Source organism: Cygnus olor, chromosome Z, assembly GCF_009769625.2.
Source record: "Cygnus olor isolate bCygOlo1 chromosome Z, bCygOlo1.pri.v2, whole genome shotgun sequence".
Lineage (NCBI taxonomy): Eukaryota > Metazoa > Chordata > Aves > Anseriformes > Anatidae > Cygnus > Cygnus olor.
The window spans coordinates 12,665,979-12,683,270 of NC_049198.1; the positions used below are offsets into that span (position 1 = coordinate 12,665,979).

At 38.4% G+C, this 17,292-nt stretch overlaps 1 protein-coding gene across 5 annotated transcripts in view; it reads right to left on the reverse strand.

Moving 5' to 3' along the window:
- RANBP3L (RAN binding protein 3 like) overlaps positions 1-16,710 on the reverse strand; it is a 42,128-nt gene extending 25,418 nt beyond the window's left edge. For 2 of the 5 annotated variants that reach the window (XM_040542224.1, XM_040542226.1), the window contains exons 1-7: positions 14,594-16,710; positions 4,436-4,494; positions 4,133-4,169; positions 3,441-3,518; positions 2,256-2,330; positions 1,041-1,112; positions 214-338 (exon numbers count right to left, since the gene is read on the reverse strand). In XM_040542224.1, coding sequence (XP_040398158.1) covers positions 214-338; positions 1,041-1,112; positions 2,256-2,330; positions 3,441-3,518; positions 4,133-4,169; positions 4,436-4,494; positions 14,594-14,774 — 627 coding nt within the window. In that variant the 5' untranslated portion in view covers positions 14,775-16,710. Of the gene's footprint in view, positions 1-213; positions 339-1,040; positions 1,113-2,255; positions 2,331-3,440; positions 3,519-4,132; positions 4,170-4,435; positions 4,495-9,036; positions 12,788-14,593 lie in introns of those variants that run through there. The other 3 variants (XM_040542229.1, XM_040542225.1, XM_040542228.1) reach the window with 3 other exon arrangements.
- Between the last annotated feature and the right edge of the window lie 582 nt (positions 16,711-17,292).

Genomic DNA, 17,292 nt, shown 5'->3' on the forward strand with positions numbered 1-17,292 from the left:
TTTCTCTAAACAAGGTTAGCACTAGTTTAACAGTTCCCACTGTAATCAGTGATCCATCGACTCCACTCAAACTGATACAGGAAATTCCTTGAAAATCATGCAGTGGAATAATTAACCACTTTAAAACAGCACTGATTTTTCATTTGTTTTCTGTTCTTTAATTTGATTGAGCTCCAAACGTATATTAGTCAGTAAAATTACTCTTCCTTTTACCTGAATATGTGCTTCTTGCTTAGTCATTAGAGATACTACAGGATTTTCAGGACAGGTCAGGGCTTGTGGGGGTTGTAAAACGGCAGGTCTAATAACATTCCGCAATTGACTTTGTGACAAGGATCCTTGCAAAATACAAAGACAAAATATTTAAACAGAGACTTTTTCTCCACATCTATTTCATACCAATGTGTCTTGCCTCTTTAACTGAAAACTTCAAAGCCTACTTAAATAACATTTATTGTTATTGTTTCCGTGGTATATATTCTAAAAAAAAATAATAGCTCTAAAACACACACAGCTCTGCAGTGATACCAACCTATCAGGATAACAGGGTGATGCATTATATAATATACACATATATATATTTTAATAAAATATATATTTATATTTAGAACCTAAATATATATTTGGACCTAAATATAAATACAAACCTATTTATATTTAGGTTCAAACCAGTCAGTACTGCTTTGTGTTAGACATGTATTCCAGTATTTCAGATTTAATCCTGCACCTGCAGATGTCAAGGGGGTTCTTCATTGCTTTCTGAAACAGTAGAGTTTTATCCTTATTCAGTCATGTATTAGAAATGTGCAATTTCACTATGCAAGGCCATACTCATTCCACTCAGGAATTAAGTAGTCAGAGCAGAGGCTCAGACCAGAGCTCACAAGATATTTACATTGTCAAAAAAATAACTGATGAACCTCACAAAGACACTTGGCATATTACTCAGTTGACAGGAGAATTGTCATTTTTATCTCTTCTGTATCCGTTAAGAATGTCTTTGTGGAGCTATAGTGAATAAATAATGCAATGGCAATTACCTTCTTTTATAGTTTTGATGTCAGTGTTTCTTCGAAGGAGAGCTGAGGTCATGAATATGTTGTTCTTCTTTACTAAAGAACATGGAATTTAAACGTAATCAACAAGTAATGATAAACTTTAAATTACTAATTAATGATTTTGTAAGTGCCCTCCTTCCCCCCCGCCCCCCCACTCCTTTTGGTATTATCCAAGCAATATCTTAACCTTAAGTACGATGGGTCTTAAGTACCATGGGTTTTCTGGCTATTCAGAGATGCAAGTCTTTTGGATATCAACAGGTGCTTTAATCTCATAAAATCTTTCTTCAGCTTTGAAAACCAGGGAATCATGCACTTTTGCTGCTGGTTTGCAAAAGCCATTGAAATAGCAATACAACCTGGTCCCATCTCATGCTTTCTTAAAATGAGTAAATGAGACCTAAGAACATGGAAATAAATTGATGTACCCTGCCCTGTTCTAGTCAAAAGGCTTTCATAACTTACTGCAGTGATGGCATTGCACTCCTGATACTTTCACTGTTTTTACAGATACAACATGCCAGCCAGAAACATGCAAGTAATAGCAAGCATGTACCATGTCCTATAAAATTATACACAACTGATACTCTACACATGATCACTGCTTTTTCATTGCAGGAAGAATGTCATTTGTTGCTGTAACAAAGCCCCATAAGATTCTTTAGAAATCCCTTATGTCAAAGTCTGTCAAGGACCTGATCTTGACAAGAGACACAGACCAGGATTTCAGACCACTCTGACTTTCCCATTCATAGTAAGTGGGAAAATGCTCACAGGGTCACTGGTGAGATGGAAGACAGGTTCCTGGGATAAAAATGACACTCCTATAGGAACAACTACTAATAAATTGCAAGCAAACTAATTCGCATAATTACTTTAACTCCATTCTGGTTTTTTTCAATTACTATTTGTACCTCATGCAGTAAAATGCCTATTTGGAACTTATTTAAAGATTCATCCCCAGGAGTGCATGATTCCCTAAAAACAAATTCAAATAACATTGTGCTGCCATTCCTCCTAAAATATTCCTTTCTCCTCTCCAGTACCAGCCCAGCCCAATCCTGTCCAGATCTGTCCTACAGAAAAAAAAGCAGTTCTGTACATCTCTTTATTTTAACTACTATCTGCTTTTCTACACATATATTTTTGTTGTTTTTTGTTTGGTTGGTTTTGAGTTTTTTTTTGTTTTTTAATTACCTGGCTGGGAGGGAGGGAAGGTAGGAAAGATGGTAAAGGAAGATGATCTCCCTCTTTTCTGAGCAAGTTTTGTATCTGAAAAGATAAAAAACTGAAATCATCCTTTTTGTTTGGAGCAGAAAGATTAATTTTAAGGTTAGCTAATTTCATGTCATGTCTTAACTGGCAGCAGAACAAATTACTGTCTGCTATCTACCAGCTTTCTGATGTAGACCACTAGATTATGTCTATACTGCTGAATCAGAGAGGTCTCCGAGGCCAAGTGGCACAGCCTGGTTCAGGCGCACTGCTTACAGCCATTCTACAGTGGCTCTGTCTTGTTAGAGAGGTTCAAAACAGAACCAGGGAGTAAGCTACTGGTTAATAGTGTGAACAGTCAAGAGAACTAACACTCATACTTGCTCTTGTACCCTGATTTATTTTTTGATGTAGGCATACTCTAAAATTTCTACCATGTCTATGATTTTTTGTACTTTATTTTGATTTAATTTTCAGGGTAAACCCAGGGTAAACAGAGATTATCTTAAATCCTTTTAGCTATGTTTAGGTGTGTCACGGAACTAAATAAAAATAAAAGCAAAAATTAAAATAAATATTAAAAATGAAAAATATAAATATAAATATAATTTACACAATTAATGCCTAAATTCTGGGGAAACTTCCCAGTCCCTATGCTAAATAAATACTGTAAAACAGACAGTAGTCCTACTGCATAGTAGCCTTCAGTGTCTTGTGTGCATTTCCCTGGAACATCATGGAAGCAATACACAGTCCTTAAAGGGACTTTGAGGTCACCTGTCAGCTGGATAGAAAGAGGGTCCCTTCAGAAAACTGCTTTACATTTTCAGGGATTGCCCAAGGAACATTGATCTTTTCCACAAACCAAGACATCTCATTCCTTTCCAGCCCTCCTCCTCCACTGACTGTGTCAGCAATTCAAAGAAACTGTATGAAATCTACACATTTTTCAATATTTTATACAATATTATGTAAATATGGAAAAATACTTTATTTTTACTTTAAGACCTCTTTACTGGAAATTACCATCCAAGTTTATATCAGTGTTTAAGTCTTCATTTCTACAAAGCAGAAACATTTATTAGATAGGAAAATACCTTCTCTTCTTTACCAGATAAGAATACGGAACTATGGTAATTAAAACATGACGGGAACTAAAGGGCATACCTGTATTAGATGGTGAGTTAGACTTCTGAAAAGTAAAAGATGATGATCTTGCACGTTTTCTGGAACAACAGATGAAATCTAGAGAAAGTTAAATATAATGTTCTGCGAGTACACATTGGCAGGTGATTTCAGCACAATGTTATGATATGGAATTAAAACCTGAACACAATAAATTCTAGGAATGACTTACAGGAACATAAGGCAGTACCTAAAAGCAAAAGAAGGTCTTAGAATCTCAGTCAACACCTGGCAGAAAGCCCTAGCAAATCTTCTTTCTTTCTAGTAAGTTCAGGGGACCTAAAATCAAGCACTTAGAATCAGACCACAGCCCATAGGCTCAGAGGATTTTAAGTATGAGAAATAACATTATGCTGTGCCCAAAACAAATAGGAAAGGGTAGATAAGAGCAAATACAGCTAATGAATATACTTGGCTTCTTTTCAGGGCTTCTGGAATTTGGCTTTTTGGTAAATGTGAGAGGTAAGAAGCCAAGAATTCTTGAAATAAGACAGGGGAATTTACATTAGGACATAGTAGGTGGCTCTACCAACATATGTAGTCTTAGTCTACTAACAGGAAATTTGTCCTGGCTCATACAAAATAAGGATCCAAACACTATTTTCACAGGCAACAGTCAGATCCTATGAATAACTCAGGGTATTATTATACTGTTTCAGTGAGGTGATTATTACCATTTTCAGCTTTGCAAACTGGTTCCTCTGCAGGCCGCTGGAAAAAAAATATAAGTGTGGAAAGGTCAAGGAGAATAGAACAGCCATTTTCTAGAGCAGGACACAAGGTATATCAATCCAACATATATGTATTAAAAGCAGTCTTGTTTTTACTTTCCACTTTTCCGTGTTCTATTTTGATCCCAATTATTACAAGTCTTAATCTGGGCTAAAACTTTTATTACTGTAAGGATCATTGTTTATAGAATCCTCATTTCTCATTATTTTTGATCGATTGGGCAAAACAAAAGTATAAGTTTTTACCTTCAAAGGACGGTCCTTCCTTTCAAACACAAACGTTGGATGGGCAAGCACTGATCTCTCTGGAAAAGGAAAGAGATTACTTTTAATAACGATTCCATAATAGCACTTCTAAACTGTAGTTCTCAAAGTGCTATGCAGTAACAAGCAAGACTTTATCTCCTTGTTACAAATGAAGAAATCAAAATTTTGCAGTGATGCACAACACAGTCCGTAAATAAAATGCTACTCCATAAATCCCAGTGCAAGTTTTGCATAACTAGAGTCCACACAGTCTGGTCTTATTTTTTTTTACACTTCTTTTAGCTAAAAAGAAAAAAGAAGTTCCTTTAGGCTTTACAAACAACATGTCTGATTCTGTAGTCTAAGCAAACTTCAAACTTGCAGTGGATTTCCATCAAGATAACAGAAATGTTTTAGGGGACAACATAATAGTAATAACTGTTTGGTTTTTAGACCCCATTAAGCAGTAAATTTGGAAATCACATTTTCTTCCCCTCATGTTCTGTATGGTGTTCGTGCTTATGCCCCTAAGAAATCAGAAATAATACTGCATTTACTTTTGATGGATGTAAATTTGGACCATTGCTACCATTACTGTAATGCTGCAACTGTGTCCAAAGAGCCTGACAGCTTTTACCCCTGTCCTTTATAACATTCACTTGCTACTGTACAGGATCCTGGTTGTGCTGAGTCTCTTGTTCTCTTAGCCAGCATCATTTCTCTCTTCCAAATTCTTCCTTCAACTTTATTTCTTATGATATCACAGTATCTATTTTGAAATCAAAGAACAGAGATGGTCCTCAGGACAGACATCCTGTTTCTCAGACACATCAGCTATACCTGTGTCATTCCTGACAAGGGCTTGTCTAAGGTCTAACATGTTCCCGAACCCTTCTCACAAAGGAAAATCCATAATCTTCCAGTCAATGTTCAGTTACAGTCCCTGAACAAGGACACTGATTCATTTCAGAGTTGTCATCAGAAATTTTTTCCTAACATCAAGTCTGACACCCCTCTCCCCTTCCTGCAATTTAAGTATGTTCCCAGTGGACTTGGGAAACAATGCATTCCCTTCTTCAAAGCACTTGTAGATGTTCAAAGACTTAAAAGTCTCGCCTCATTTTTTCTATCTCCTAAACAATTCTATCACTCTGTCTTTACAAGCATATGTTCTAAATATGACTCTGGTTGTTCTTCCCTGGACTTACTTCAATGTCAAATGTGAAGTGAATCACCCAAGACTGCACAAGAAATGTAACTAAAACCTCACCAGTGCTGAGTAAAGTGGAAAGATTATTAATCATTTTACATATGCCATTATGGTTTCCCATCTCTTATGTCAGTTCTCCCCCAGTATCTCAAAAGCATGATTTTGTTGATTCATAATCCATGCATCAAATTTAGTGTTGATTTTAGAGTTCACTATTTTTACATCTTCCTTACATGACTTCTTCAGGCTACTCATTTTACTAAGAACGAGACCTTCAGAGCCTGTGCAAGTCTAGCAGACTACCTTGGTTGTCAGAGTGAAAGAAACTGTTTTCACCACTAACACCATTTAATCACCCATTTACTGTGCCAAAAAACTAAAGAGCAAAGAATCAGATGCAAATATTTTTTTAGACCACCACATACACAAGTCTTTATAGTTTGAGATGTCTGTAATTGGAAGTCAAAGGAAACAACCTGGTTCTAAGCATGAGATATCTGACCTGCTTTAGTTGTGTATGTTAGGAGATGGATGGTGCCCTAAATGGATGTATTTCTCTCCGTGGGTAATGAAGACAGACTAGCATGACTACTGAATTATATGACTGGCCTTTTGCCAGAGAAATCCTCCACTTGAGATCATGTTGGCTGACATGTTACAGAATGTATACCATATCCTATTTTTATACCTGTTCAACAAAATGTCTGTATGAAAATATATAGATCATTATTTTTACCTTGGCTTGCACACCTATCTGTGACCAAACCATCCTAGCATTGGTATCAGTTACTTAAAGGTTTAATAAAGCAAACATTAACACAGGGGAGTTAAAAATCACTATATATATGTGTGCGTATACATATATTCAAATACTGACAACAATTAAGAAAAAAGTAAACATTGTTAAAATAAATGCTGCATGTATGTAACCTGGGGCAAAAAGCAAGACACTATTATTCAAACCCAGTAATCTACAGACACAGCAGTAATAGCTAATAGCTTTTTCATTGTCACTGAAGTTAATTTTGTACTTGCATGGGCATTATATGCACAAAAAGGACTGAATTTAGCAAACTTGGTATGCTTAACAATGAAGATCTGATTTGTCCTTAATAGGGAAAGCACAGAAAAGCTCATATTGTTCAACTCCAAAAAAAGATAATTCTCTGCCACTGAAAGTTAAAGAAAATTTCCATGATCTGTTTGCAGCTGGTAGTCCATGCCATGGCATGAGATGGAGCAATTCCACTTCTATTCACTAGAGGGGAGTGGCACACATAAACAAAAGTATTTCATTGAAATATGATTACTCAATGTAATAGGCTTTTTTCCTGTCTCCTTTAAAAAAAAAAAAAAAAGGCATGGGACACTTCTATTCCTACTGAATGAAAGAAAAACTCAAAAATTAAAGCACCTTCATATTCTCCACACTCTGCTCAAAGCCTACATGCTAGCAATATTTTTAAAGGTACATTTGCTACACCAAAGCATGGAATTAGCAAAGAGTCAACTGCCATGAAAAAAGAACTGAGTTTCTATCACAGAGTTATTTTTTGCTGGAGTTAAAAGGCTGTACGGAGTTTGCAGGAATTAGGAGAGTTTACTGCAAATTAAAGAACAAGATTCCAGTAACAGTTTTAAAACCAGAAGTTACTGAAGAAAAATTCACAACTGCTTGATTTCAAAAGAAAAATGTGTAGCTAGAATATAATGGTATCCCATAAAGACAAACATGCATATTTTGATCTTGCAGTAAATATAAAAAAGATATATATCCCATCACCTGCTTTAGATCCAAAGGGTAAACTTTCTTGCCCTAAGGATACTTAAATCAGAGGTTGCTGATGCTGCCACAGTTACTTAACATTTTCAGAGAACTGTATTGCATCTATCCAAGAAAAATGAGAAAACGTTTTTGTAATTCCCGGAAAGTATTCCACGTAGCTCATCAGTAAGATCCTCACTCCTCAACGAGGCCATTCATAACAGAGTTTTAAAAATATATTTGTATTAGTTATGCATATAACCTTTGCATCAATTTCCAATTACGTTTTAAACTTTTCAGATATCTAAACACAAAATATTTGCAGCTGATCCCCAAGGAAAAAGCAACGCAGAATTACTTGTGGATCTAATACAACAGCATCAAGGAGTTACCACAATCATGTCAACATGCTAATTTTAACACTGGAGCGACTCCGTGTTTTTCTCCCTGTTTTTCTGCCTTAAGGTTGCTGCTGCCAGGGTGGACAGCTGTGTGCTGGGAGAAGGAGTAGAACCGCTTTTGCAGCCTCCTCTCCTGGCAGAGGCAGGGGGCACCCAGCCAGGCAGCGCATGAGTCTGTCCCGGGGACAAGGCAGCAGCAGCGAAGGCTGGGTGCACGCAGACACGAGGGAAATGGGGTGGGCAGGAGCCGCCCCTCCTCCTTGTCACCAACAGGACACAAACAGACAGAGGCTGGTTAAGACTGGGCCGCTCCAGTCCTCAGCAGCTTGGTACTTCTGGACAAAAAAGGCTGTTGGAAAAGTTACCAGAAAAACCTGCCAAATGGGCTGCCTCTGGCTGCTGGGACTGGAATAAACCACCAGCCTCAGCCAAGAGTCCAGACGCAGGACCTGTCTGCCTGCCCATGAATAATCACCACGGATTGGGCTCTCTTTTCCTCGCTACAGTTCCCCTGAAGCTGCTGAGTTACAAAGGTCTTGGCCTAATGTTTTCTGCATCTGAAGTTCAAAATAAGCCTGTGCCTAGAAGATACATTAGAAACGCCTAGTTCCCTTGTCTGAGATCTTATCTGCGTGACCTCCTGGCTCCGGCCTCCTGTCCTGCGCAGAAGCACTAGCAAACGTGCTCTGGTCTGAGCGCCCCTACACAGAAGGCACCTGGCTCTCAGGGCTGGTGCCTGCTCTGCTCTGCTCACCCAGTGCTGGGATCCCTGCCCCATCAGTCCGCTCAGCACCCTGCATTAGCACCATCCCGGCAGGTGACTGGTAAATTACACTGGTCCATATGCTCAGACTGAGAATGCATTTCTTAAGTGGAGTTTGAAAGAAAATGCAAAGATGCATTTTGGGAAAGATAATTGTGCTGCCTGAGTCTAGGAAGCACTGGTCAGAATGATGTGCCAGAAATCATGTAAAATCGCTTTCAACGGCTTCGCAGGTATCCCAAGAGCCAGCATTATCCATGAGGTGTACGTGTCATTGCCTTCGCTGTGATGTTCCACTCTTCCCTTTTATTGCTTTTACTTTTGTCCTCCTGTAGAAACTTCACAAAATATATGTAAAAAAAAAAAAAAAAAAAAAGGCAGGACACTGATGGTTTTGGCTATTTTAGAGTTATTATTATTATTGCTCCATCTTGCACAGAGAACAGATAAATGGTATCTAACCTTTGAGAACTAGGGACAGCATGGATGCAATCCAAAATGAACTCTCCAGCTTTCAGGCAGAAGGAAAACCTATGTCAAAAGTGGCTGTCAGTGCTGTGGCTCTATTCCTTCCAGAGCAAAGCAAAAAAAAAAGCCAAAATAAAACAAATGTTTAAGAGGATAAGATACGGCATAAGGCATTTGTGATCTCAATAGTAGGTTTTTATTTCTCACATTAAAAGAATTATTTTTTCACGTTCAGATTCAAAAGGAAATAAACGGTTGCATCTTCATTACCTAACTTGCATGTTTGCCAGTTTGAAAACATTGTAATTCATATTCATACCAAATATTTTTGTATCTAAAGTTAGAAACCTGTTATAAAAATAACAGAATAAGGTTACTTTTTCGTTCAAATTTGTGTTCTGTTCAAATTTATTTCATTGACTAGTGCTCCTCTCCAGCTAATTACAAAACCGAGTAGCTATATTTAAGGAATTAGGATTTCTGTGGTGTCACAGGTATGCAACATCACCCAGATTTTTTAATTCCTGCCCAGTGACTAGCCAATACCTACTTCAGGGACTAGTTACCTTTAAGAAAGCTGTAACCAATTTTCCAGTAAATTAACTGAGTACTTTGCAAAATATGAAAGTGTCCACACCTTACATTGTGTTCTACATTTCTGCTTTCTGTTAGGTTTTAAAATCAGGCTTAAATGAAAGCCATATGAGAAATTATACTTTAAAGATTTCACCGCAAAACTGGCAATAGCTTTTTTTAATGCTATTTGTCATTTGAGTGCCATCTGACTAGTTAGGTGGCAGGATTCTCATGTCTGTATTGTTTCTTCCTGCAGTTTCATACCAACAATTTCTTTAAATCCCTAAAGTCGATCCAGTGTGCCTGAGCTTTTATTGTTCCCAGAAGTGTATATATTATTTGTATGGCTCTTTACAAACAACCAATCCTGCAATCAGGTATTTTGGGTTAGGTTAGCTACGAAACTGAATCCTTCACACCTTCTTCAGCTTTTTTCAAAACCTGAAAAAAAACCAGTCGTTCATAATTTCCAATAAAGATGTAACACTGATGACAAAAGCTAACTCATAAAAAAATCTATTTCTCCCTAATTCCTTGAATGAAAATAATAGCTTGTACCTCTTTGGGTTTTGTAGCCATTTCATGTGGACCTCATAGGAAAACTTTCATTCTAAAACAGAAACTATAATTTTTACTTTGCACAGTAAAAAATGACAAATAAATACATAAATAAATACTTAATCAAAGATCATTTTCTCGATTTATCTCCGAATAATGTCACTACCAATATTTGTCTGACAAAACCTTCAACTGTGTCCAAAACTGTTTCGCTCACATCTTAGTAAGCGTTACACAACACACAAAAACTACTACATTCAAATGTAAAATCAGAAAATCAAGTTACTATATCAAGAGATTTACATGATATATGATATAGCATTAGCAAGTTTCTGCACTCTGATACACTGTACCATGAATTTCATTAGCTTTCTGTATTTCTACTGTAATTGGCAAACTAAAAGTACAAATCCTTCTTCATTTTAATGTTACAGCTTAGATTGATAGTTCCCGAGTCACAGAACCCAAACCAAATGAAGTTAAGCAATAATAGCATATTCTTTCATAGAAGCTGCATGTAACATTGTTTTATTTGTTTCACAAATAACTTAACTAAGCAGGGATATGCAATCAGGCAAGAAGTTTAAAGAAAAAATAGGTTTCCTGTAATTTGAGTTGTTATATTGCCAAAGGTAATTTTACATTACTGAAGTACTAAGAAAAAAAAAAACAACAAAAAACACCAGGGCTTCTGCCATCTATGAATATAAGCAATTACTTGGAAAAAAAAAAAAAAAAACACTAAAACAAAATAATATGCCGGTATTTTGTGGCAACGTATATGAAGAAAAAGAGGAATATAAAAATAAACTAGCATAAAAACGGAAGACATGGATCCAGAAATCACAGTTTCTTTCAAGAAAAAGGAAATATTTTGACTATATCAGTTGACGATCTGTCCATTACCACTTTGCCTCAAGGACCACCAGAGTTAAACTGTGTACTTTTATGACCAATTTTTCTTCAATAAGCTTTAAAAACACAGAAAACTACCTGTACTTCAGATAATACAACTGCAGTGTTGGGCAGAAGAGAAATATATGTAGTGAAAATATGCGGTAGAATGAATTAACAAAATACTTCGCTATCCAAGCTTAGATTCATGTTTAAATATTGTTTCCTTTTTTATATATATATATAGAAATAGACATCTGCCTATTTCCAGAGTTTGACTGTTTTCATCTATCTATGTTTTGGTGAAAAAATAGTAAAACCTTCTGACTAAGATCAGGATTTGCCAAACTTGCAGTAGAACTTTGGTTCCTGTTTTATAAATACTCACTGAACTTTGCAAGATAAAGTAGAGTCCATTCACAGCCAAGTGAGAGAGCAACAAGGCTGGCAGCCAACATCTCAAGATCCCTCAGTGACCTCACTATATAATCCAGACTTCCCTGTGCCAAAACTTAAATAAGGAAGATGACACAAGTCAAAATAGAGATGTCCTAGAACACTACATTAGGCACAAGCCTAATAAAATTCACCAACTTTAAGACATACAGAAAAAGCTTTTAAAAATTTCACTTCTCTGATCCTGAATAGCATGTCTGTTTGTGGAAGCGCTGAGCAGCTGAGAACTGCTGTGGAATGCACACGCACGACTGGCTGCTCAGCACCTTTGAAAAATCAGGTCACCTTTTTTAAGAATCTAAATATGGACCTGGAAACCTATTTTTAGATTTCCACTTATTATCCTTCGCACTTTTGATTTCTGTATATGAAGTACATTCACTACTGTCTAGGACAACTCTCTCAAAAATTAAGATATTTTTTCTCACTGATTAATAAAATTAGTTTTAGCGCCAAGATGACAGGATTTTCGGAGCACATTTGCATTACTATTGTTTTTGCTAAGATATTTTGAGACATGATTGATTAATTTATTTACGTCTAAATCCCTTCTACCTGCATGTTGTTTATTTCTGTTGTTGTTGTTGTTTCTGTTGTTTTTTAATCAGGAACCACAAAAAAAAATGTGAAAATAAAATAAATCAAATAAGTCTGATCCAGTCAAATCTTCAGTACTAATCAGAAGAGTTTTCCACCAGCAGAGATATAAAAGACCTTCTTCTAGTGACATTCAATACATATTTAACCTTTTATTTTTATATAGGCAACAGGTTTTCAGGTTCAGCATCTTAGTAATATTGCCAAACTTGTAAGCTAACAGAAAATTTATATTTAGAACACTCTTCTAGTGAAGAATGTCAGCGAATCAACAAATTTGCAACGAGTACTTATGAATTCTGAATATGCAAAAATGTTCAACAGAATATGTTCTCAGTGACTGGTCCAAAACCATGCCAGAGTGTTTTATCTGAAGAAACAGTTTCATCACTATTGAAGCATATAAAGCACTTCAAACAAATGGAGATGGAATTTTTGATAAACCCTTAAATGTATACAGCATATATTTCAGTGCTTGCTACAGAAGTGACTGTAATTCAGTGGTAAATGAAGAGACTGCTGAACGCAGCACTGCACACTGTTCAGACTCCTTGTATTAAATACATTACCATTAAATACATTACCATGCACATCGCTTACCTTGGGTTCACATAGCCTCCTGCAAATTACAGTTTGGGGAAGTGATAGATAACCTCACACATTCCTGTTTGGATCAACAGCAAGTACATTGTCAAAGAAGTGTTTGTTTCATCATATGCAGAATGAGGAAAGGAAGAGTTCATCCAACTGACTATTGCAAAATAAAACTTCTGGAAGAATTTGTGCAAGGGCAGCTTTACTGTACTGTTAAAGACTCTTGCACATTCTTTGTCATACAAATAGTTCATAACCCACACAAATAATTTCATTGTCATCAGTGAGAGGAACTATGAGAGCAAGGATTCTTCATCCAGGCAAAGTTGTGCAAAATCAGGCCCTAACATTTTTAGGCATCTTCAGCCTCTCTTCAGTCACTCTTCTAAATGCTGCAGAATCTAAATACAATTTTCTTGATCAGTATGGAAAGGGTTCTTCTACCCAAACAATTCCACTTATGACTCTTAACTTCACTATGGGTTTATAGCATACAATATGAAATTTAAAAAATAAAATGATTCTTCTCTTGAGCCACGGACTCTCAGCTGACAGCCTGCAAAAGGGTTTATAAACACAGTACAGCACATCATACACATTCATCTCTGTAGAGCACAGTCCTCACCTTTATACAGGCAAAATGTAAACAGGCATCAAAAAAACAAAAAAAAATCCCCCCCCAGCAATACTTCAACATAATTTTAAAGAAAAATGAAAACTCAATTGGCTTTATTTCAAACATCTGCGTGAAGAAAATATTTTTGGGAGTGTTGTCACTAAAATGTAATTCAAGCAGTGATGCAAAGCCAGAAGTAACAGTATTGCTAGACCAGTAGGACTGTGCCAAGGTACATAACCAAAAATTGTTTTATAAACACTGACATTTCCAACACCCTCGTGCTCAGCATTTTTTAATAAATCATAAAAGCCTGTAAAATACTAATTGCAAGGGCTATAAAATCCATTGCCATTTTCAGGGCACTGTACCAATATTAAATTTCATAAATCCTTACAAAGTAGTGTAGAAATAACACTCATGTTGTTTGTGCAGAATAATAAAGCTGTGATCCAACAACACTCACACATCCTTAAATTTGGGGCATATAAATAAATAGGAGTATGCGTGCTCAAACCTAAGCACAAACTAAAAGGGCTGGTTGACTAATTAATTAACTTAAACATGCTAAATTAGTTGTAGCATCACACAGACCTTGAAAGTGTACACTTCCCCCTGCTGTTTTTGATTCTTTCGTTAAACTGTGTGGTAAAAAATGATTGGTGGCATCACCTGCAAAGCGTGCTAAATATAAACACTTCTTTCTTTAAGCATCCTCTTAAAAATGTTATTGTTACAATTTCATATGAAACATTCTCAACTCTTGACCCTCCTCACCACCTAGATGATAAAGGATTTGCTGTCTACCTCTGCAGTCCCACACCTCCCGGAGGAGCAAGGCTGGACCAGTTCTGCTCCCAGCGCCCCAGCGCTCAGAGCAGGGTAGGGGTGGGGATGTGAACACTATTCCTATCCCCTGTCAGGTCCAGCGTTTTGAAAAGGTGCAGAAAGTTCAAGTGACCAGGGATTCAAGACTACTAGAAACAAGGAGACACTGCTTTGGGGTGCTCTATAGATAAATCCCCAAACATGCATTATCTGGTACTCGCTTTTGCTCAACTGAAATGCAACTTGGAGATTTCTGTCAGACCACCACCAGGAACTTACAATAATGAAACTACTGCCAGACAAGCTCTGCTTGGCATCGCCAATACCACTTGTCATACAAAACACTTTGTGTTAGTACTATCCCGTTCCCCAGAAATGCCCTTCCAGGGGGGAACACAACAGACATGAAAGAGATCAGCCAACAAAACCTACCTGTGCAGCATTGTTCCTTGGGGCTTAAGGGATCACTGGGCCAGCCTCTTCGCTTGGGGAAGTTGGGTTTTGCCTTCACGACGTGCCCGGATCTGACTGAAACATCACAGCCTGCACAAGCGTGCTGCGTGCCCGTGTATAAAACATCGCTTTCGCACGCTGGAATTGTTTGGTTTCTCATTATGATGAAGAAGCACCTTATATATAATCGTATATATGGTTATATATGGAAGCTGCAGCAGGGACTAGAGCTTTGAATTTGGTCTTACCAGCTCACCCCTAGGCGGCCCCCGCACAGAAACGGGCAATGAGGCCCCGCCGCCAGCAGCCTTCACGGCCGCCTCAACGGCAGCGCCGCAACGGCCGCACCGGCGCCTCCTGCCGGGGTGTGCGGCCGGCGGGGCGGTGAGGGGAGAGCTCGGGAAGCGCTCCTCGCGGGGCCGGCCTTTGGGAGGGGACACGCAGAGCCCGGCGGGTCGATACCTCCGGGAGGGCGGAGCGGCCGCCTATGGCGGTTGCCGCCAACGGCTGAGGGGGAGCGGGGGGCTCTCGGTGACGGGGCGGGGAGCGCCGAGACGAGGCCGCCCTGCCCAGGGGCCGCCGTCTCCTCCGCCCCTCAGCGGGGACCGCCATCTCCTCAGCCCCTCACCAGGGGCCGCCGGGAGCCTCGGGTAGAGCCGGCGGCCCCGGCTTCTGTGCGCGGAGGCGGCCGAAAGGCGCAGGGGGCTCCGCCGGGGGGAGGTGAGGGGCTGCCGGTGTCAGGCTTTTTTGTTTTCCAAAAAGAAGGTGAAATCGAATGCTAAGCAAAGCATCCACAGTCTGTAATTACTCCCACGCTGGCACAAAGCAAACGCAGGGAGGGTGTCGCGGGCCCCACCTTGCAGATGCACTGTGCAACAAGTTTATGAAGCCTAACGTGAGTCTCCCGCTGGTCACTTAAGTGGTGACAGCCCCAAATTCTTCAGCTCACGCGGTACCAACCTCATGCCATCATGCTGCAAGACTAGTGTTAAACTGCCTCTAATCCTAAAAGTTCAGGACATGAAGGTAGGAATTTGCTAAAAGTTTATTGGAACCATATGGCTACTTCAGTTTCTCAGAACAGCTGTAGCAGATGCTTTGCAGAATACGCAAGAAGTCCAAGAGCAGGCAGATACTGAGTCATTTGTCTTCATCAGAACCTCAGTGTGCATTGGCATGAATCCTCAAGAGTGCCATTTTACCCCAGCTGCAGAATCCTCAGCCTTAACTGTCAGTACCATGTAGTTTTGTGAATTGCAATTAGATGTTCAGTCTCTGTCTAAACCTTGCTAAATCCTTAGCCTCACAGGTACATGTCAGTAAGTGCCAGAGTCATCTTCATTTTGTGCAAAGATCTGTTACCATTTTTTATTCTGCCAATTTTCAGTTTAAGTTGAACATTGCTTTATTACTGTTATGTGAAATAGTCCTGTTCTAGCTTCTGAACAATGTTTCATTGTTACACTTTTATCACATAGTCTATTCATCTTCTAAAACAAACAGTTCCAAAGTTTTCAATTTTTATTCCAGTGAGAATTGCTGCTGTTTCTGTTGCAGCTCTCAAGCCTCTAATTCCAGAATATCTTTCTCTGGACATGGTATTGCAGAAAAAGCCATGGCACAGAGCTAAGTGTGATGTTTCCTGAATTATTTTTCATTCTTTCCCAAACACTTCCTAGCATTTCATTTATTTTTCTATCAGACTGCAGACCAAACAGCACTGTTAACGCACTGTTCATGGTAATGGCCAGTTACCTTTTTTGAGATTATTGATAGTTAATTTCAAATCCCATAATATATATTTTAAAAGGACTTTTTCTTTCATCCACATAGTCATTTGTCATTTGTATTATGTCATTAACCATACTATTTGCCATTTTAGTAACTATTCACTTAGCAGCGTGGAAGACTTCAACATCTTTTCGCAGACTGACTGATTTAAATAACCGATTTGCAAATGCTGCTGCTGTATTGTTGGCTCCTTTCCCTTCATCTACACTACAGGACTACTCAATATGAAATCTGATTTTTAGCTCAATAAACCAAATAATTTATTTCTATTTTCTCTCCCTATTTCTTAGACAGCTTTTAACTCACATTAATACTTGTTCTTGTCCCAAGAATTGGGACAAGTTGTGAGTTAACTTGAGACTTACAATGTCTAAATAAAAAAAATAAATAAAACACCTGCTTCTCTTTGTATATTACATATTGATTTCTGCCTAAAAAACTGAATTATTAGAAATTGCATGCTAATAAATTGGTGATAACATGAGGAAAACGGACTCCACAATCAGTAAGATTGTAAAGTAAGTATTTTTATTCAGTGCTGGGCAGCACAGGGGGTAGTCCCACCAAAGTCGTGTGCACCCCAACGCAGCACTTGCCTTAGTTATATGCAGTAAAGAGTTACATACGCATGAAGTTTCACAATGCGCCTATACATAAGCATGACCTATCCCTGCTTCATATTAAAATTAGTTCCAAGAAGTTATTTCCATAAACTCCTCCCATCTACGCTTGCGCAGTGCCTCCTGGTGGTGGTCGCTGGGGGTCATGGGGATGAAGGCTGATCATCACCACTAGTTCTTCATCACCACTAGTTGACCTCCTGCCTTTGTGCAGACTCAGCTGCTCCTTGGCTCTTGTCCAAACCACAGGGTTGGTCTCAGCTGGTT